The sequence below is a fragment of the Pelodiscus sinensis genome, chromosome 10 (assembly GCF_049634645.1).
Source record: "Pelodiscus sinensis isolate JC-2024 chromosome 10, ASM4963464v1, whole genome shotgun sequence".
Lineage (NCBI taxonomy): Eukaryota > Metazoa > Chordata > Testudines > Trionychidae > Pelodiscus > Pelodiscus sinensis.
The window spans coordinates 31,315,676-31,337,761 of NC_134720.1; the positions used below are offsets into that span (position 1 = coordinate 31,315,676).

A 22,086-nucleotide genomic window follows, 5' to 3' on the forward strand; every position below is an offset into this window, starting at 1 on the left:
TATCATATTGGAAAACTTGAATCTTTCTCATCTTGAGTCTTTACCTATTTCACATATTTTTAATCTTACTCATGAATGCAATATTACTGAAAATACTGTATGCTTAATAAGACCAACCTTTATGTTGTAGTAGTAAGGGGAAAGCTGTTCTTTACCATTACATACCAGAAGGCCAATGGGTGACAAAAGGTGAATTGAAAAGATAAAATGAAAACTATATGAATCTGAACATAATGTCTCCATGAGCTAAATTTTGTGTGTGGTAGAGGGCATTTATCCCAGAAATCAATTTTCTTTATTTCTTACCTTTTTGAGTCCCAAACTACTTTTGTTTTTTTGAAGATTAGATGCCATTATTCTGTGATGTCACTGACACTGTTGGTCACAAAGATTCTTCTTTTTGAGAGTAATTCAATCTGGACTGTTTTCTGAACTAAGAATTAGTACAGCATTTTAAAAAGCAGTTGATTTTTTTTTTTAAATCAGAGAAATTTCTGTGTTCAGGACTTCCATCCATATTTGTGGAGGTCAGATGAAAGAATATTTGTGACTTACATGATTAATAGGAAAGAAACTAAGAAACAGCAAACTTGGGCTGAACATGAGAAAAATCTTCTTAATGGAGTTACTTGTCCATGGAATAGCTTTCATACAGAGCTACTGGAATTACATAGCCTGAACTTGCAAACTTAGAATGGCCAAAACAATAGTGTCCTATGAAGAGCAAGATAGGATGATGATTTAATCCATTGGTAGTCCATGGAGCTACATCTGTCCTTTTGAATCTTGTGTTAGACTTCAAACCATGATACTTTCTGCTATTGTAGTCTAGACTAGGAATCTTTTAATGTTTCCAGAGGCTTTTTGCATGCTACAGAAATTGAGCAACTTCTGAACCTTGGGTAGCTGCTCAGTGAAAAATGTGTTTTTTGTGTAAATTGAACTGTGATCAGAATTGCTGGTGACACCAAAATGAGTGAGGTAGCAATTACATGGTACACAATAAAATTGGTAAGTCCCCTGGTATGATTAGTGGAACGGCTGCCACTGACAACAGAAGGCTATTCGGCCCACTTTGATATAAAAGAACAAGTACAGAGAGGAACTAAAAAAAATACACAACAAAACAGTCATATTAAAATGTTTTTCATTATGTCCTAATACTACTTTGTAATTCATACAGAAGGGCTGAATTTGGAGCTGGAAAGTTGAAAAGGAATGCTGTATGAGCACCTCAGTATTTGGATTCATTGTCTCAGTCTAATGTTTTCTAACAGTCTTAAATTTAGTGTACTTAGAAATAATACATAATATATAAATGTATACAAAAATATATTTTAATAATACTACAGTTTATTGTAAATCTTACCTTTTTCAGTCTCTTGCAGAACAGGCCAAAGCTAGATTACAGTTGGTTCTTGAAGCAGCTGGTAAGTGATGCGACATAAATACGTAATAGAAAGTAATAATTTTACTGCATTGTTTATAATAGCACTAAAGAGAAACTTTGTCCCAGCTGATTTCGTCCCCCTTACTTTGACAAACACCAAATATTTTCCCCACCTCTCCCACTTATATTTCTAATTTGACTAAACATGTGTAGCTACTCTCATTTGTTTACCACCATTGACAGTAGATGGAAATAAATGTATTAGGGTATGTCTACACTACAGCGCTAATTCGAACTAACTTAGTTCGAATTAGTTAATTCGAATTAAGCTAATTCGAACTAACGGATCCAGACTAAAAAACTAGTTCGAATTAGCGTTTTGCTAATTCGAACTAGCATGTCCACATTAAGTGGACCCTGAACCGGGGTTAAGGATGGCCGGAAGCAGTGCCGGCAGGGCATCAGATGAGAACTTAGAGTGTGGAGCTGCTGCCTCAGGCTAGCCAAGGGCTGTGCTAAAAGGGTCCCGACCCCCACCCCGGACAGACAGTTCTCAGTTCCCCACTTGCAAAGGTTGCCCGCTTGCAAAGCAGTCCTGGCTTGGAGTGCCCTGAGTGCCCACACTGGGCACATCACAGCACTCGGCCATCAGACCGGCTGCATTTGCTGCAGGCTGCCATCTGGGGAGAGGGGGCAATTGGGGGGCTGCAAGAGAGCTTCCACCCCCAGAAGCCCGCAGAGCCAGCCCAGTCCTCCCCATCGGGGGCTCATACCCCATTCCTCCCTCACCTCCTTCCACTTACCCTTCCCTAGCCCCCCTTCCTGATGTACAAAATAAAGAAAACGTGTGGTCAAAAATAGAATCTCTCTTTATTGAACAAAACTGGGGGAGACTGGGAAAAAGAGGTGGGAGAGGGGAAGAGAGAGGGTGGGAGAGGGGAGGGCAACTAAAATGATCAGAGGTTTGGAAGAGGTCCCATATGAAGAAAGGCTAAAGAGACTGGGACTTTTCAGTTTAGAAAAGAGGAGACTGAGGGAGGATAGGACAGAGGTCTATAAAAGCATGAGTGGGGTGGAGAGGGTGCATCAAGAAAAGTTCTTCATTAGTTCCCATAATAGAAGGACTAGAGGACACCAAAGGAAAGGAATGGGTAGCAGGCTTCAAACTAGTAACAGAAAGTTCTTCTTCACAAAGCAAAGAGTCAACCTGTGGAACTCCTTGCTGCAGGAGGCTGTGAAGGCTAGAACTAGAAAAGAGTTTAAAGGGACGTGAGATCAAGTCATGGAGGTTGGGTCCATGGAGTGGTATTAGCCAGGGGGTAGGAGTGGTGTCCCTGCCCAGTTTGTGGAAGGCTGGAGAGGGATGGCACGAGACAAATGGCTTGGTCACTGTCTTCGGTCCATCCCCTCCAGGGTCCCTAGTGTTGGCCACTGTCGGCAGACAGGCTACTGGGCTAGATGGACCTTTGGTCTGACCCAGGACGGCCATTGTAAGCTCAGGGTCAGGGGTCTCAGTGGACCACCTTGATTTTCATGCACACCTGTTCCTGGGTGGCCAGGCTGGCAGCTCTCCTGTCCTAGACAGCCACTTTCCTGTGCCTAGTGCGGAGGTCATGGACAAGGTCCACGATGTCCGCACTAGACCAGGCGGGTGCCCGCCTCTTGCGGTCCCGGGCAACCTCCCGGGAGCCGCCAGCCTGGTCCCCGGAAGAGCGGGAGGGCTGGGGGACATCGGGTGGCTGGCTCGAGCCGTGCCAGGTACAGGGTCTGCTAGCTGGGTGCTGGCAGGCTTGCACCTGGCACGGGCACCGTAGCCAGCCCGTGCCCCTTTAAGAGGTCCGGGGCTGGGAGGGGGGCAATAGAGTTTCCCTGGTGTTGGCCAGAGTGGCCACCAGGGAAAGCTGGGGAGGGCTAGCCTCCCAGTAGTTCGAATTAAGGGGCTACACACCCCTTAATTCGAACTAGTAAGTTCGAACTAGGCTTAGTCCTCGTAGAATGAGGTTTACCTAGTTCAAACTAAGCGCTCCGCTAGTTCAAATTAAGTTCGAACTAGCAGAATGCTAGTGTAGCACCTATCAAAGTTAATTCGAACTAACGTCCGGTAGTTCGAATTAACTTTGTAGTGTAGACATACCCTTAGTTATCTGCTGCAGAAGAACTGGCATGTGAGTCTCAAATGTTTTTGTTATTGTTTTGGCTTTTGTTTGTTTTATAGGTTGTAGAAAAGGTGTGTATGATGGGGGATTCTGTAAAAGCCTTCTTTTTAAAGAGGTTCAGATTCTAGGCCTGAACATTTCTGTGCCCTGTTAAAGGCTCTCATTTTCTGCAGTATCACATTGTCTCAGACGTGCAAGAAGAAAGATAAGACATAAGAACTGAGGTTTAATCAGGCCATAACTTTATTAATGTAACTTTATTAATGTGAGCTATATGGAAATAATTTGTACAGTGCAATCTTTTCAATGTGGTGAACTATTGTCACCCCTCCAAAGCTCTCATACTGTAATGGTCGTGGCAGCGGTGGGCAATAATTTTTGAAAAGGGGCCACTTCCCCCAGTTTCCGAAGTGGTCATGCAGCCTTGGGCAGAAAGGGCAGGGCATCTGGCAGAAGGGGCAAGGCCTTTAAATAGCAGGACTTGAAAGGGCTTGCTCCTCCCCCGTGGCTCCCAGGCAACATGTTAACGGTGGATCCAGCCTGCTGGCAGCCTCTTGACCATCTCTGGCCTATCACCTTCTCATGTATGAGGGTTAAGGGGCTGAGGAAAAGGAGTCATTTCCTCATTGTATCACACATTGGACATATGTCCTTGTTCTTCAGCTGCTTTGGAGAATGTCCTCCCCCAAGTCCACTTATAGTTCTAGCGTATTAGGGAACACAACCCCTATTAAATGAGGCACCAGCAATTAGTTTGAGTGACTTTGCTCCCGCACTGCCAGATTCTCAGATTAACCATTCCTTCTGTAACAGAGCCCAAATCCGATTTCCTCCCCAGGTAGAAGGACTTATCATTTCTTCCAACTCTAGTATTGGTTATACAATTTTTCAGTGGGACAATCATCAACCTTTCTTACTCCCATAATTTGACCACTTGCCAATTTACCCCTCTCGTGCCTTGTCTACTTGTGTGAAAGCCTTCCATTTTCCCTCCAAACCCTCTGCTGTGGCTTCTCACACCAATTCCCTCCTGACTTAACCTCCTGAACTTTGTCCTTATCCCTCTATTGAAACTCCAGATGGTTTCCCCTACCTACACACTAATCCAGTGGTCACCAACCAGTAGTTTGGGATCTACTGGTAGATCTTGGAGCCTCTGACAGGTGATCTTGACTGGTTTGGCCAAGAGGCTACCAAGTGCTGTCACTTCAGCTGGCCCTCCCACCACTGCCTGCACCTAGAACCCCCTCCTACATCCCCACTGTCTGCCCCAAGGTCAGATCAGAGCCCCTCTCACACTCCAAATCCCTTAATCCAAGACCAGAGTCAGCACCTCAACTCACTGCCCCTGCCTGGTGAAAGGGAAGGAGGATGGGGAGGGAGGGAGAATGAAGTGAGCAGGGGAGGGGTCTCAGAGAAGGGTCAGGAAGGAGGCGGTGCAAAGGTATTTGGGTTTGAGGTAGATCTTGGATTGCACTTAAATTAAAGAAGTGATCTCATGCTTGAAAAGGTTGGAGACCACTGCACTAATCCATTCATGTGGCCCTCCCTACCAATGAACATATAAGAAGCATATACTTCCCTCCAAATGTGCTCTTCCAGCCAACTAAGAGAACTAAGAGCTGTAGTTGGTCCATCACATAATGACACACAGACTATAGAGAACAGGCTTATATGTCATCCTTATGTTGTTGCTCACAAGATATTGGGCTTCTACAGAGCTTCTGATTCCCGAGTGCTAAGCTAAGCTCCTCACCCCTGATCACGTGAAAGGGCAGGGGAGGACCGGATTCTCTCCCTTAAAGGGGCCTCTTTTCCCATACAATAAGACTTCTGCTTCTGAGACTCGGGATGCATTACTCAATGCTATTTTAATACCTTGAAAATGTTACTACTTTTATGATTGGCAGATATGAACAATCTGTCTTATATTTTTTCAACATGTCTACTTAAAGCTATGCCTTTAATGAATTAAAATTGTACTTAATTTCTTGAATTAGAAAGAATGGTAAAGGCAAGTTCTGCCAACAGTTAATGGGTTTGTTCTGGGTCTGTAGATGAGAATTCCTGAGGATAGCAGAGCACTGGGGAGTCGTATTATGGATGTAGGCTTGTAAAGACTAGTCATTCTACAGCTCAGTCCTTCCTAGTCAATAATAGCATAGGGAATTCCATAATAGAAAAGTGCATGAACTGCCCTGAGGCTTTAGTGTACAATACCCCAGTGCTTTGACTCAGGCAATTCTATTTCAGAATTTTCATAGACATGAAGGACTTTGGACATGTGAGACACTTAAAACACACACCTTTAAGAATATTTAAATTGTTAATTGGGATTATTTTAAATACTACATTTATGGGTAAGAACCCATTTTATTTGGGTACAAATTCAGGAAGTGTCCACTTATGGTGGTCCATAAACTGTCCACTTATGGTGTTGCAACCTGAAAATTAAAAGTAAGACTCTCTCTAACACAATTATAAACAATGCAAGTAGAGATAGTTTTAATAATATATATTTTTTCCATTAAATCAACAAGAGCGATAAATAATTTTGTAGTATAGATGCAAATTAAATATAAAAAAACATTAGAAAGTATGCAAAAATGATCCTGCTTTAAAATATTGGTTTTGAGTTCCATTTTGTTTTAAGCACAAGTATATGCTTTTGTTGAAAGCATAAGGTCAGATTTTCAAAGTACCTAATACATTTGGTTTCCCAAGTCAGTAGCTAGGTTCTGATTTTCAGACATGCTGATGACTTGCAGCTGTACTTGTGTAAAACAAGTATTGGGTATCTGAAGATGGAAAATTTTTGCCTAGGATTTTGTTTTATGTTGCAGTAGAATGTTGGTGAATATTTGCATTGGCATTTGTTTAATAATTTCAACTAATTTAAAGGCTCTGCATAGGTGTTTTCCTTGATTGCTTCAGCTTTTATATAGTGTCCTTAAGAAGGAGTAAAATGTTCTTTTGTAATCTTACTGCAGTCCTACTTAGTCCCTTGACCTTATACATCTTGTTTTTTTTCTATATACAAATTTTTGTTGATTTTAGAACTTACAAAATGTCTTGCAAATGTTATCAGTAAATATGCTTGCTATGCAATAATTTCAGGTCTTCTCTTTTAATCTGTGTTCTCCTATCTTTTTCTTAGATTTAATTGTAAAATGTTTTATAAGTACTCAGTCTTTTTTTTTTTTCTTCTTCCTTTTGGATATTTTTTTCTTACAGGAAGTACTTCTTTTGATATTTCCATTTTTCAATAATGCAACTAGCATCTTATATTTCACAGTTTCAAATGTATGCATTATTCTCCATATCTTTTAATATGTCCTTGAAGCATATAATTATAAAATAGATGTGACAGCACTGAGCTCCAAAAGTACAATTTGTTTATACTACTCACAGCTGTCACACCTCATTTTTTAATTTAACACCTTGAAAATGTATTAACAGTACCACGAGTTGTATATCATCATGACCTGAGTCCTGTGGATTTCAAGTGGCATTTAAAATGGTTGTGACACTTTATAATTTTAAAAATTCACAGCTGGACCCTGATGTTTCAGTTGCAGGTACAAATTGCTCATGGATGACTTGACAGGGTTTTAATATGTTTGTTTTTCTAAAAGTTTAAAATACAGGGAAAATCCCTTTTCCTGTCTGTATTTTAATGCTGAAAACAGAAAATCAAAAAAGCTTTTAACACTGTAAAATCCTGCACTGTTTTTTGTTATTGATCAATTAACAATGAAGTTGACAACATTGTTGTTGAAAAGGGTTTGGAGGGAAGCCAATGCCTCTTTTTCTCTTTCTGTCTTCCTTTCAAATGAGAACTTTGTACCTTTATGTAATTTATGTAAAGTCATTGTGTGCCAGAATTTTACTAAGCAATCTTTCTCAATAAAACTATCATAGCCCTCATTGATGTAATGGTGTTTCAGTGTAATATCAATACTTACTGTAGGCTATATTTGAATATACCGTAGCTTTAAAACATGAGTTTAAACGAGTTTGGAGATGGTACATAAATTGATCTCGCCTTTTATACACTATATCGATATTCCAGATCAGTTGGATTCTTCAACTTTATTTCAAACAAGCTATATTTACCTTCTTTCTGCTAACTTATACACTTGGGATGCATCTACACAGCGTCCTAAACTCGAAATAAGATGTACAATTTGCGCTATGCAAATTGCTTATCTTATTTAGATTCTATTTCAAAATAGCTTATTTTGAAATTTGACACATCTACACAGTGCCAAATATCAAAATAATTCACTATTTCAAGACACCCTTAACCCTCGTGGAACAAGGGTTACAGAGATGCTGAAATAGCATGCCTGTTATTTCGAAAAAAAATTAAAATTAATTGGTGGCTTAAGATGTAGGATAGCTATTTCGGGATACTAGAGGTATCCCAAAATAGTTGTGCAGTATAGACATACATACTTGTTTAACCACAGTGAACAGCCTATGTAGTTTAATGTATAAACTTACCAACAGTACAATAATACTTCGTTACAAATTTAACCAGAAAGATTGAATTGGAACATACTGGCTGTGTCTAGACTGGCTTTTGCGGAAAAACTTGCCAGCTGTCTACACTGGCCGCTTGAATTTCCGCAAGAACACTGACAATCTCACATAAGATTGTCAGTGTTCTTGCGGAAATACTATGCTGCTCCCGTTCGGGCAAAAGCCCTCTTGTGCAAAAGCATTTGCGCAAGAGGGCCAGTGTAGACAAAATGGTGATCGGGGCTTTCTTGCACAAAACCGCGTCTAGATTGTCATGGACGCTTTTCCGCAAAAAGTGCTTTTGCGGAAAAGCGTCTGTGCCAATCTAGACGCTCTTTTCTGCAAATGCTTTTAACGGAAAAGTTTTCCATTAAAAGCATTTGCGAAAAATCATGCCAGTCTAGACGTAGCCACTGTGTTTTGTAGCTAAATTGAGTTAGTGTTGGCATCCATGCTGTCCCACTTGAACTTTTGAAATTAATCCTTCATCAGGTTTGTCTTCACTAAAAAGTGAAATTACGTTAGAGCATAATCTTGAGGGCATAGGTATACATATATATTAAACACAAATGTGCAGTGATGATAAGTTAACCAGAAAGGTTGACCTACCACCAGCTGACATCATGTTAAACACAGCATGCCCCTGTCTGCACTAAGTGAAGACTTGGTTATCATAACTCTCCTAGTAGTGTTCTGCAACAGCCCAATTTTCTAGTGAAGACAAGTTCAGTGAGGTGGATGACATGGAGGAGTGAGTCAGTTTTCACTTTTATTGTTGATAGTTAGATGGTGGGTTATTTCTCCAAATCTAGATTAATAGTACAGCAAAACATCTGCTGGCATTGGGATGTCTGTATCATTTAATGGAAAAAAGACAAACATAATTTTTATAGAAATTTAAAATTAGCAAAATATTGTAGAATGCAAAGAAATTGTGGAGACTCTAAAGTTGTTGAATCAGTAATTATGTATGCAACATATCATAAATATCTCTCTTGAGGAGTTCCAGATTAATTTAGGATTTCATCTGGGCTATTTCAGTAACAGTTCTTTTACCTAAAGGCAAGACTGAGAAGATGAGAATCTTCACAATGAGATCTGATTAACAATTTAGAAATGGCAACTGCTGGGCATGTTCAGGAGTAATTTTTAATTGTTTATGCCTTTTTGATTTAAAACTTACCTGTAAACCAAGGAAATGGAATAGATATCGATGAGGACTGTTCCATACCTAGTTTTAAATTTTAGTGCCTTTGGGGGGAGAGAGAGAGAGAGAGAGTTTTTCAAAGTTCAAAATTTCTAAAGAGATTTTGTTCAAACTTAGAGAGTTCATCTTTGGACATAGATGACACACACACAATTTCTACTCAAAAGGTGAATATTTTTTGTGAAGTTGATGTGTGAAAATGGGGATTGTAATAGATACTAGTTTGCTGTCTTTACTACAGGCAGTCCCTGGGTTACGTACAAGATAGGGACTGTAGGTTTGTTCTTAAGTTGAATCTGTATGTAAGTCGGAACTGGCGTCCAGATTCAGCCGCTGCTGAAACTGATCAGTTTCAACAGTGGCTGAATCTGGACGCCAGTTCTGACTTACATACAGATTCAACTTAAGAACCCCAGGCATCCCCAAGTCAGCTGCTGCTGAAACTGATCAGCGGCTGATTCCAGGAAGCCCGGGGCAGGGGCTTCCTGTAGTCAGCCACTGGTCATTTTCAGCAGCTGCTGACTAGGGGACACCTGGGGCAGAGCAGCTGGGGTGCTGCTGGGTTGGTCCAGTGGCACCCAGAGCGGCGCTACAGGACCAACCGGCAGCGCCCCAGCTGCTGTACCACAGGCGTCCGGAGCAAAGCCGCGGAGCACGGGGGCAGCGGGACAGCCCAGACGCGCCGTGGCCATCCTGCTGCCCTCGGGCTCCGTGGCTTTGCTCTGCTTTGCTCCCCGTCCCCCTGGTCTGCAGACCAGGGGGACGGGGAGCAATGCGGCGGAACACGCGGGCAGCGGGACAGCCCAGACGCGCCGTGGCTATCCTGCTGCCCTCGGGCTCCGCGGCTTTGCTCTGCTCTGCTCCCCGTCCCCCAGGTCTGCAGACCAGGGGGAGGGGGAGCAGAGTAGAGCAGAGCGGCGGAACGCGCGGCCAGCTGACAGCCCAGACGCGTCTGGGCTGTCAGCTGGCCGCGTGATCCGCTCTGCTTCCCCCCCCCCCCATGGTTTGCAGACCAGGGGGAGGGGGAGCAGAGCGGAGCACAGCAGAGCGGCGGAACGCGCGGCCAGCTGACAGCCCAGACGCGTCTGGGCTGTCAGCTGGCCGCGTGCTCCGCTCTGCTTCCCCTCCCCCTGGTCTGCAGACCAGGGGGAGGGGGAGCAGAGCGGAGCAGAGCAGAGCAGAGCGGCAGAACGCGCGGCCAGCTGACAGCCCAGACGCGTCTGGGCTGTCAGCTGGCTGCGCGTTCCGCCGCTCTGCTCTGCTCCGCTCTGCTCCCCCACCCCCTGGTCTGCAGGGGGGTGGGGGAGCAGAGCGGAGCGCGCGGCCAGCTGACAGCCCAGACGCGTCTGGGCTGTCAGCTGGCCGCGTGATCCGCTCTGCTTCCCCCCCCCCCATGGTTTGCAGACCAGGGGGAGGGGGAGCAGAGCGGAGCACAGCAGAGCGGCGGAACGCGCGGCCAGCTGACAGCCCAGACGCGCCTGGGCTGTCAGCTGGCCGCGTGCTCCGCTCTGCTTCCCCTCCCCCTGGTCTGCAGACCAGGGGGAGGGGGAGCAGAGCGGAGCAGAGCAGAGCAGAGCGGCAGAACGCGCGGCCAGCTGACAGCCCAGACGCGTCTGGGCTGTCAGCTGGCTGCGCGTTCCGCCGCTCTGCTCTGCTCCGCTCTGCTCCCCCACCCCCTGGTCTGCAGGGGGGTGGGGGAGCAGAGCGGAGCGCGCGGCCAGCTGACAGCCCAGACGCGTCTGGGCTGTCAGCTGGCTGCGCGTTCCGCCGCCGCTTTGCTTCCTCTCCCTGGTCTGCTCGAGACCAGGGAGAGGAAGTGCCCCGTTCGTAACTGCGGATCCGACGTAAGTCGGATCCGCGTAACTCGGGGACTGCCTGTATACTGCATGGTTATTGTGTCTACCCTAGGGTATGTCTACACGGCAAAGTTAATTCGAAATAACAGTCGTTATTTCGAATTAACTTTAATAGAGTCTATACATGCAAACTGCTATTTCAAAATGAATTCAAAATAGTGGAGCACATAATTCAAATTTGGTAAACCTCATTCTACGAGGAGTAATGCCAAATTAAGTGCTGTGTAGACACTTAATTCGAAATAGGGGGCCTCCAGCCCTTCCCAGGGAGCCCTGGTGACCACTCTGGGCACAACCAAGAAAACTTACACTCCTCTCCCCCAGCCCTGGAACCATTAAAGGGGTAGACCCTGGCCACAGTGCCTGTGCCAGCTCCAAGCCTGCCAGCCCAGAGCCAGCAGAGGCCACCTGGGCCCTGACCCAGGGGCCCCAAAACATGAGCCAGCAAGCCACTGGCAGCCAGCCCTCCACAGCTCCCCAGTAGTACTCTGCCAGCTCCCAGGAGCCTGATGGGCTGGAGAAGGCAGGCGCCTTCCTGGTCCAGGGTGGAGATCATGAACCTTATTCAGGTTTGGGGGGGGGATGCCCCCAACGTCCATGATCTCCGCACTAGACGGAGGAATGCGACCGTCTGTGGCAGGATAGCTGCCAGCCTGGCCACCAAAGGTCACATGCGAACCCAGGAGCAGGATTGCATGAAAATCAAGTTGGTCTGGTGAGACCCCCCAACCCTGGGCCCTGAGCTTCCCCTCCCCCTTCTTCCTCTAGCTTCTCCCTTCCAGCTCCCTCCTCCCAGGTTTCCCCCTCCTCTCTTCCACCTCTCTCTTCCCCTCTCCCCCCTCCTTTTCCCAGTCTCCCCAGAGGTTCATTCCCCCCTCCCTGCAGTTTTATTCAATAAACCCAGTTTCTATTTTTGAACATACGTGTCTTTTGTTTGACATCAGGAAGGGGGGCTAGGGAGAGGTAAGTGGAAGGACATGAGGGAGGAATGGGGTATGAGCCCCTGGTGGGGAGGACCGGGGTGGCTCCTCAGGCTCCTCGGGGTGGACTCTCTCCCGCAGGGCCTTCTGGATCCTGACAGCCTCCCGATGGACCCCCTCGGATGGCAGCCTGCAGCAAGTGCAGCCAGGCTGATGGCAACGACCCCACAAGACGCACCGGCGTGCCCAGGGACAGCTCTGGCTCCATGTGGCCAAGTGCTGTGGTGTCCCAAGTGCGGGCACTCAGGGCACTCCAAGACAGGACTGCTTTGTTGTCCCTCATCGAGGTAGACAAGCAAGCAGGGAACCCTGAGAACTGTCTGTCCGGGGTGGAGGTAGGGTCCCTTTAAGCATGGAGCTCAGTTAGTGTGTGGAGCAGCAGCCTGAGGCTAAGTCCTAACCTGATGCCCTGCTGGCACTGGTTCCAGCCAGCCTTAACTTCGGTTCAGGGTCCACTCAGTGTGGACGTGCTATTTTTAAATAGCAAAATGCTATTTTTAAATAGGTTTTGTGTGTAGATGCATTAATTCGCATCTACACACAATTAAGTTAAATCGAATTAACGCTGTAGTGTAGACGTACCCCTACAGTTCTGTAGCTGTGTTTTATTCATGGTGATCTGTGTTAAGTTAGTAAAAAAAAAAAAGGATTTAATGCTAAATTCATGCCAATTATCAGACACAATTGTGTTAATTAACTACAGAGAAAAATCCTGAGAGGAACTTTCACACTTAGAGGGAACTTCAAAAAGAAAATTCCATACAAAAATGTTTGCATACCCTCAAATATATCATATTCTTTTTTCTGTTGTCTCAGGTAAAGTATTTTGTGTTTAAGACTTTTTCTCTTCACGGTCAGGAGGATTTTGCTCAATCCTTTACTGAAGTCATAATACTTTGTTTGGCATTGATACTCTAATATACAAGTTTAATACCACAAGATGTCAAATTTCTAAACAGGAGAATGAATGAGTGAATCTGATTTGCTGAAATACAATAATATTTAGTATTTACAGCATATAAGGCTTGAAAGCTCTTTACAGATATTAATTTCTAATCCTATAGAAATGCTATGGGAAATGTTTACCAACTTCAATGCCTAAGCGGGAAAGGTGTACACACACAGGTGCACACTCACACGTTTGATTTCGAAGATCTACAGAGTGACCATGGGATCTGTAAACCATTCACAATTTTAATGGGAATTGTGGGTGTTTAGCTTTTCTGAAAAATCTGTGCCTACCTTTAGGTTTCAGTCTGAATATTTTGATTGTATCTTTTAAAGTAAAAGAGTGAAAGAGATGGAGTTACTTTTCACTGGTATTTGAAAGTTCTTCTGACTTCTGGCTATGGCTATGCGTGGGTTGTGTGGTTAACTGTTTCATAATTGCCTACATTGGACATAATATTCATTTTTAAAGCTTTATAATAAGCTGTCTCCTGCAAGAAGACTTGTTTTTATATTCTTAAATTGTGTTGACTTACCATACGCTTCATGTTAAATCAAATTTCACTGTCAGTCAGATAGATTGAGTCTGTATCTGTGTTCTGAGTGAACCAGGGAGTAGCTGAAGCCACTTGAGTACTCAATATGAATTGTTTTAAGAAACTAATTTTTGTTTATAAAACTGTCTCTCAATAAGATTATTTGTCCCAGCTATAAATTTATATTTGTGTGACTTATTTACTTATCTATCTTGATATTTAAATAGAAGAAAACCTTTTTAGCATAGTCTAACAATATCACAGCAACTTACCATGTTTGAGCAGATGTTAAGCAGGCAGAAGTTGAATGTTAATTTTGAGAGGGTGGTATGTTTAAGCCTATCTGAAGTATGTTGCATGTGGGCTTTCCAGACTTAGTTACAATGCTGTGTCTCTTGGGAGAATTTTAAAGCTAAACCTCTTTCTTTTTGCCACTCTATATGGACTCTCTCAAGTCAGTATAAAGCAGATCATCCCTAGGCTAAAGCTCTTCAGCTTTTGTTATTGGGCTCTGTAGACCTGTAATTAGGCCTCCTGGCAGGCCTTGCAGGCCAGTTAATGGTCATATGGAGTTTCTATGAAGCAGACTGGCTTTGTATAAATCCTTCGTAGGAATATGTTTATGGGTCACTTCCTACCAGGACCATGCTTTGTCCCTGTGCCCCACGGGCTGACAGGGAGCAGGTTCCCTTGACCATGGACAGCTCAGTTTGCTACTCACAATCTACTCCGCTAATCCCCAGTGTAAACAGAGGATTTAGTAGAGCTTCTGTCACTTACAGTTGCCAAACCACTTGGGTGTCTGTGATTTCTTTCCCAGACTTCATTACTGAAAGAGAAGAGTATAAGGCTTAGCGTTGTTTGTATTTTAAATATGCACTATTTCTTTTCAGTAGTATTAAGAAACAAGTTTTGAGGTATTAGAATAAATAGCCTTACTAAAGAACACTGAAATATTTTTTTAAATTAAAATCTGGTAGGTTGTGCTGCTAAACATTTGTATAAGTCATAGATGTTTTTTCATAAAATTGAAAATATGACTAGATGCTTTTAATGTAAATGTACTGATATGAAATAGCATAAGGACATTTTGAACCATTAATCTTACTGTTCATAAAAAAGTAGTTCTGAAAAAATTTGTAGTGAGGAATAAAATTCTTTTTTTCTCCATATAAAGATGATTACAAAAGGTGATTGATCTGGATTTTCAAAGGTCTAGAGTTGAAATGGGTAACTGATCTATTTTTGGAATCAGCATTTTAATCTATTACTGAAAAGAGCATGCAAAAATATAGTATTTTTGTACACAGAATTGTTGGAGTGTAAAGCAGACTCCAGAACTGAGCTGTTAATGACATTAGCAGTATGTGCTAAAAACTGAATAGAATTTTTAAGGATTTTATATTGTTTGACAGTAATTCTGGATATTTTGATACTTAACTCATTATCCTTTGCTTATGCTGTCAGTTTGCCCCTTTTTGTTTTCTATGGCACATATCTTATTATATTTTTCTTTTCATTCTTTTAAAATAAGTGAATGGAAAATTATAAATGTACTGATATTAGCTAATATAAACATGTACATATTGGAGGATATATTTGAATTTTTTCAGTTTTCATTATATATTTCTTGTTAAGGAAACAAATCTTTATTTGCCCTAGACTTATCTATTAAATAAATGGTCAAATATTCTGCACTCTGTGGTCCAAAATAGCTCATGACAGATGTGGCTGAAAGGACCACATACGTAGACTCTATGATTTTAGTCTGGTGGAACTAATAGGATCACTCATTACTTTATAGATTCTTGCTTTTCTAGTTCTTTAATGAAAACTGTTTAGTTAAATAGGCTGGCCTTTATTTTTCTCTTTCTTATGGATATAGAAAGATATAGGGCATGAGGTAGTAAATAATTAAAAGTTTTAATATTGTCTTGTAATTATTGATAAATTACTGATTTTAAAATACAGTGATGAACTTTTTATGTTTGTAATGATTTTGTTACTTGGAATAGTGTTTTGTTTAGCTCTGCATGGGGAAACATTGTAAAACCTTTCTGTTTTTAGCCTTACATTACATTTTAAAGTAGCAATTTTTGAAAATTAAGTAAATTGTGTGTGTCTATTCAGAGAGTATAATAGTATATAAAATAGGTTACAGGGAAATTATTTTAAAATACTATTATAAATAATGCCATCGAGAGAAATTGCAAGAACTGGAAACATGTTACATTACTCAAATTTCTTTTATTTCTTATGCTTTCATGTATGCCTACTGACATTTTTCTAAATAAAATATAAGTTGTGCCAAAACCCATGGTGATAGAAAGAACAAATAAGCATATAAATCAAGAATGCTTTGATATAAGGTTTTAAGGGTTTGGGGATAGCAAGTCTTGTGTCAAGATAACAGTAACATGGTGTATGCAGATAATAAGACATATGAACATATAAGGCCTAATATACCTGTGTGTGCACAGGCAAGTACAATTTTAAGCAACTTGCATCAGTAGCACTACTGCATTGAAGGAGGATTCAGCATTATTGCTACTGCCTTCTCCCAGGATTCCACCAGGAGATGGCAGCTTTAAACTCAGAGGAACGCCGCATTGCTCCAACTGGTGAAGGCTGCCTAGGAGATGTGTAGACTCCGAAGAGATGCTCTGTTTGCTTTTTATAACCCACCTCAGTCTGCCACTCCAATTGTATGAGTTGCTCTGACTGACTTCAAGTGGCTTTTGTAGCTTAAAATCATCTTCCTTCGTTAGTCCAGGTGGACTTTCCATCACTGGTTTCACAGCCTGTGTACTGCCCCACAGACTTCAATATTGCATTTTCAGAACCATCTAAAAAGCAGTTCACATTCTGCTCCATTAATGAGGAAAAACTATTTGCATTCTATGTAATAGCTGCAGAATAAAGGTTTAAGACCAGAGCTCATGAAGCAATGGGAAGTTTCTCCTGGTGAGTTTGCGCTGCTCCCCTTCAGTCAGAAATATTTGAGTCAATGCAGCTGTGTATTCCACTTAGGTGTGGGTGTGCCCAATGTGCCAGTCGGAGATTTTATATAGCAGTACTTGTAGAGTGGTAAAACTCACACCTCATGGCCAAATCAGGTGATACCACACTCACCCACCCCTCAGTTCCTTCTTACCATACACAGTTGGGAGTCAGAACTCCTGTGTAGTTTTCAACTTCATAATCCTCTTTTCAGTTACTTTTTTTCTAGTTATACTCCTGGAATAGAACCTTCGGGGGTAGCCGAGTTAGTCTGTACAGGATAAACTTAAAAACCAACAAATAGTCTGGTAGCACTTCAAAGACTAACAAAACATGTAGATGGTATCATGAGCTTTCACAGGCACAGCCCACTTCTTCAGATGTCATCAGAAGAAGTGGGCTGTGCCCGCAAAAGCTCATGGTACCAACTACATGTTTTGTTAGTCTTTAAAGGGCTACCGGACTATTTGTTGTTGTTAAAGTTTATCCTAGAATAGAGTTAGACTTATTGTTAGTTTTACTTTGTGTTCTCGGTGATGCCCTCACTAATGTTTAAGCATTGTCTTTTGTTTGTGAGAGCACTCTCTAATACTGATACCCAGTGTGGTGCTTGCTGTGTCTAGACCAAGCCCACATGAAGAAGCAGGGTTTGATTTACAGATTATTCACTGGCAGAATCATTGTCCCTTTGGTTATGAAATATCTGGATTCTGTTGACACGATGCAATGCCAGTCTCTTTGAGAGGACACTTTTGGAGAGAGAGCTGAGATTGGTTATAGATGGAATTGGGTGGGCCTTGAGAGAGGGAATAAGAAGTATTGGAGATTTTGAGTTACTATGTATATGCTGGCTGGTGACAGGTATGGAGGGAGGGCAATAATGTACAGCTATTTTGGTTTAGTAGTTATTTCATTTTAGTCTATGTTCTGCTTCATATAATATGACTTACACCATACCTTGCTGTTACCACCAGAAGATCAATGGCTACTGGTGTCATGATGCAGACAGCCTGTTGATTGATTTGATCTGGTATCCCAAAAGATGTCCATTCAACAATAGAAGAGTTAGCTTATGAAGGAAGTGTTTGTTTAATTCAAAGACTGATGAAGCAGTACATTCATTACTAGATTATAAGACAACTTTTTGGTCTTTGTATTCTGGTACACAGGAGGTGACACTTGCACAAAGGCCAACCTCTTCTTATTTCTTCCAGTAGAGTCATCCTAAATGTTCAAGTGGAGCTCTTAAGATCAAAAAGAAAGTGTTCTAGTTTTTCAATTGTAACGTCTCATGCTGGACCCAGCCAGAGAGAATAAATTTGGCAATTGAAAGTTCTGAACTAATTTGCAGAGAACTTTACACTTTCTTACCCCCATTTGGTACCCACCTTTGTTTTTTCAAGGATGCATGGACTGCGTTTCTGTCAGATGTGTCCTTGAAATATTCAAGAAAATTGCACCGTCCAGTTTCAGTCTCTGCATGTGTTCCACTGTATAAAATTAGAATGTTGTAAAATTGGCCCCAAATGTGAACTTACCTGTAAAAAGTAAATAAGTTCACAAATTGTGACAAGAACATATAATAGCAAATGTTAATGGGAAAAAGTGCAAGACAGATACTGATTGAATTGATCCAAACAAAAGCCCTAACTCAATCTATTAAAATAATACTTTGTAAACAAAAATATGGAAACAGAAATCAGTGAAACAAATTTGATGTGTTGGAAACCAGGAGGGAAATGGGCTGTTTTGCCTATTATTCCTTTTTAGAATCCTTAAAGAAAGGGATTTTGTGGAGAAATGTTGACTTCTGGACCAAGCATCACTGTGCTTGTTACCTCACCATCTCATGGGCCTATTTCATCAGTTCTTGTGAGACCTTTTGACTACACCATGTCAGAGAGAGGGACCCATATGACATTGCCAACTTTACTGTTTCCAGCTGAATCCCAAATACCACCTTGAATGAAGCAGCTCCAGTATATTTCAACTAATCTCTTTTCCCCAAAAGGACAGTTATTACCATCTTTGATACCTTCTAGAAGACCTGCTGTACAAGTTTTTGCTTTCTAAAAAATTTCTCTGTCAGGTAGCGTCCAATCTCCTACATGACTCTAATAAGCCATGCCTTGGTTAATTAATTGCCAAAATATAGTGGAAAAGCATGTTCTACATTACACATGATTTTCCATATTTGTAACTTCCATTATTTCTAAATCAAATTTCTGTAAGCCTGTTAAAGGTGGTTAGTGTCACCATGAGATTTTGATTTAAAGTAATTTGAGTCATTGGTGAACAAGGCAAATATTTGAATAACTTTCCAGTTCACAAAATTTTATTTTTATGCTTGCAACTTGATTTCGAAGGGCAAGTACTTGAGAGAGGCAGAAAACTCTGAAGACGGGTACATAAAGAATGTGGAGGGTGAACATGGGTTCAGACACAATTAAAATTGTGTTGTAAGAAATTTAAATAATCTTTTAAAAACAAGTTGTACAAAAATAGCATTCTATTTTCCATTATGTGGTTTAATCGAACAATATTTAAAGTTCAGTGGTTCGAAATAAATCTGTTTTATAAACTATAGTAAGAGTACTCATTGCTTAATGAACATTTATTGCTTTTAAAATTAATTCTAAATCTTTTAGAACAGTTACTTTGTGTTGTTTTTTGAATCTGAGATCTGTTTTCCATACTAGCAACAAATGAAAGTACCTCATGCTTACATTATAACTAATGGGATTTCAGTAATGTTGTAGCATATGGTATAAATGATTTTGATGCAAATATCTATGCTAATTATGTGCAGATGAATCTTGCAGACTTGCTATTGATCTTAAGTCAAAGACAAATTTGCAGTTACCTTAAGTTTTACATCATTTTTATTTAGCAAACTTTGCCAAGCTATTTTTTTAACTCACCTCTTTGGAAAAAAATACTAATATTGCTCTGTGTAGAAAAATGTTTACTTTTCTCATTTGAGATTTAACATAATCTGTCAACATTTCCTCTACAGATCCTTACTTTTGTCCATAGTCATTAAAGGTTTAGTCAGAGTATGCACTTCTAAAATGCATGATGACAACCTTCTCTGTAAATCTCTGGATGCTTATCACCTTTCAGATTTGATTTTTCACAAGTAGTGAAAGTGAAGAACTTTGGCTAGATTTTTATATGATATATGCCCAGAAAAGGGCTTTAAAATGCTCAGTCTGCTCAGGAACACACTCTCTTGCCGATGGACATACATAACATGTTTAAATGTTTGGGCCCTCTCCATTTCATTTCGGAATGTGATAGCTGCAAGAATCTTATATTCAAAAGTAGGAAGGGAGGAACAAATACATTTAAATAAATAAAAATTAGATCTTTTCATTGTCCAGCCTTTCTGAAAGTATATTGTTAGTTATTACAGAAGTACCTCGCTGAACATGTCACTTTAGATTATATTTGTTTCCGCAGCACACATCACTATAGTAAGTAAGCATCTCATATCCATGAATGAACTTTATGGTCTCTTTGTCACTGTGAGATAGGAAAGTACAGGGTGGACCTCCCTGGTCCAACACCCTCAGTACCTGAGTGGTCCCAAAGGAGGGATTTTGCCAGACCACAGGAGATCATTTGTGGTCCCGCTACCACTGGCCCCCAGCCTGGCTCTGTTACTGACCTAGCCTTCCAGCTGGCTCCCCACCTGCCATCCAGCCCCACTGCCCTACCATGGCAGTCCACAATCCCACCGTGGCAAACCACTGCCCTGACGCCAGTGATCCCATCCCCGCCAGCATGAATGCAGCAGCACTGGCCCCAGCGGCCTGCGGTCCCATTGCTGGGGCTCCCATTCCTCTCCCCTACCTGGCAGATCATTGCCTCACTGGAGCTTGCTGGCATTCCAGCTGCCTTATCACTGGCTCAGCTAGACTCCTGCAGCAGGGCTCCCAGCTGCTGGCTTTGCTGCAGCCAGCCTGGCTGGGTTCCCAGCCCCCACAGGTCTCCTGCGTCTGGCTCTCCACTGGGTGTGTCTGGGTCCAGCAATATCTGTGGTCCAGTAGGTTTTGTAGTGGCATGTTTGCACAGTAAAATAACCTTGTTTAAATTGTGAGGTTCCTTTAACTTCAGTAGTGTAGTTGTCCAGCATTTAAAGGGTGCCTTTGTTTTATGCCTCCCTCTGTTTCTCACTAGAATAATAGATTTTAACTTGGGTAATAAAATACTTGTGTTAGTTTATTGAAAGACTGTTTATCACAACCTTATTAAATATAGAAACATAAGTGTACCATTTTTTCCAAATGGTTTCATTTGCTCATGTTTTCTTTGTTGACCAAAATGAATGAAATTAGAATAAACAATCTCTGAGTCGTTTGTAATCATGAGCTGATTAATGGAGTTTGGTTTCATAGCCATTATTCATTCACAAACACCTGATATCTTTCCCATAAACAAATTGTGTTTGTCCAAATTAAGAAATTAAATGAAGCATTTGATGAGTTTATGATTGACCCTTCTAACTTTGAGCTCATTAGTCAGTGTCGTTATCATACAAAACTCTTTGACTAATGTGCTGTCTAAAGAAGCATGTGGATTTATTATGATTTCTGATTAATGCATGCTACAAGCCAAAATACTAGATTGTAATAATTTTGATTTTAATTTTAGCAGTCACTGAAGATTTTCTGCTGATGAAATGCATATATGTCCTGTTAAATTTAGCGATGATTATGAGGTATTGGCAGGATAAATCTTAAAATGTTGGAGTGTATGTTTTGCAGCGGCATATTTTTTTGGGCTCCCCTTGTTGGGATTCACTTGAAGATGAGTCTCTGACATTTAATATTACCTTTTTTTATTTGATGAGGTAGTAGAAAGATAAACATCCCAAAGGGTACTAAAATATATTTAAGTAAAGGGATCTGTTACCTTGTTTTTCTTTACTATAATCTGTTTATTTTTGTTTTACATAAATTTTCAGTTCTTTATTTTTAACACAAGGAAAGATTTACAGTAAAGTCTGAACAGCCTGCTTATGGAAATACTGATTTAAGCTAATAGGCAAGTATATTATTTTCTAAATAATGGTATTTTAAAAATTATTGAATGATCAAAATGGGTTGTGTTCATATTGGACATGGGATAAGATATATTAACTATGTTTAAGAGTTGATTGTTTTAAAAGTAAGTTTCTTTCAACAACCTATCCTCCCTCTTCTAACATATACAGTCATTTTGTTTTGGGGAAACATGAGATGATAAAAGTGTGTTTGCTTCTCTTCCATAAATGGTATTGGTGTTTCTGGATTCAATTCAGATTACCGGATTGTACCCCAGGGATGCACAGTCTTGATCTGATATTATTTTCTGCCCTTATGGCAATATGCCATGCTGTCCCATAAACATAATGTACTCTGTGTTACCAGAAGTCACTAGCAGTGTTCCCTCTAAATTGCGGGGAAGCACAGCTTCACAGATGATTAATCAACCCCACCAAGTCA

At 41.4% G+C, this 22,086-nt stretch overlaps 1 protein-coding gene across 1 annotated transcript in view; it reads left to right on the plus strand.

Annotated features, from left to right (window-relative positions):
* Positions 1–22,086, plus strand: part of RSRC1 (arginine and serine rich coiled-coil 1) — a 367,002-nt gene that overhangs the window by 183,620 nt on the left and 161,296 nt on the right. Inside the window, exon 7 of the mRNA XM_075937794.1 lies at positions 1,379–1,430. Within this exon, the coding sequence (XP_075793909.1) occupies positions 1,379–1,430 (52 nt within the window). The remainder of the gene's footprint in view (positions 1–1,378; positions 1,431–22,086) is intronic.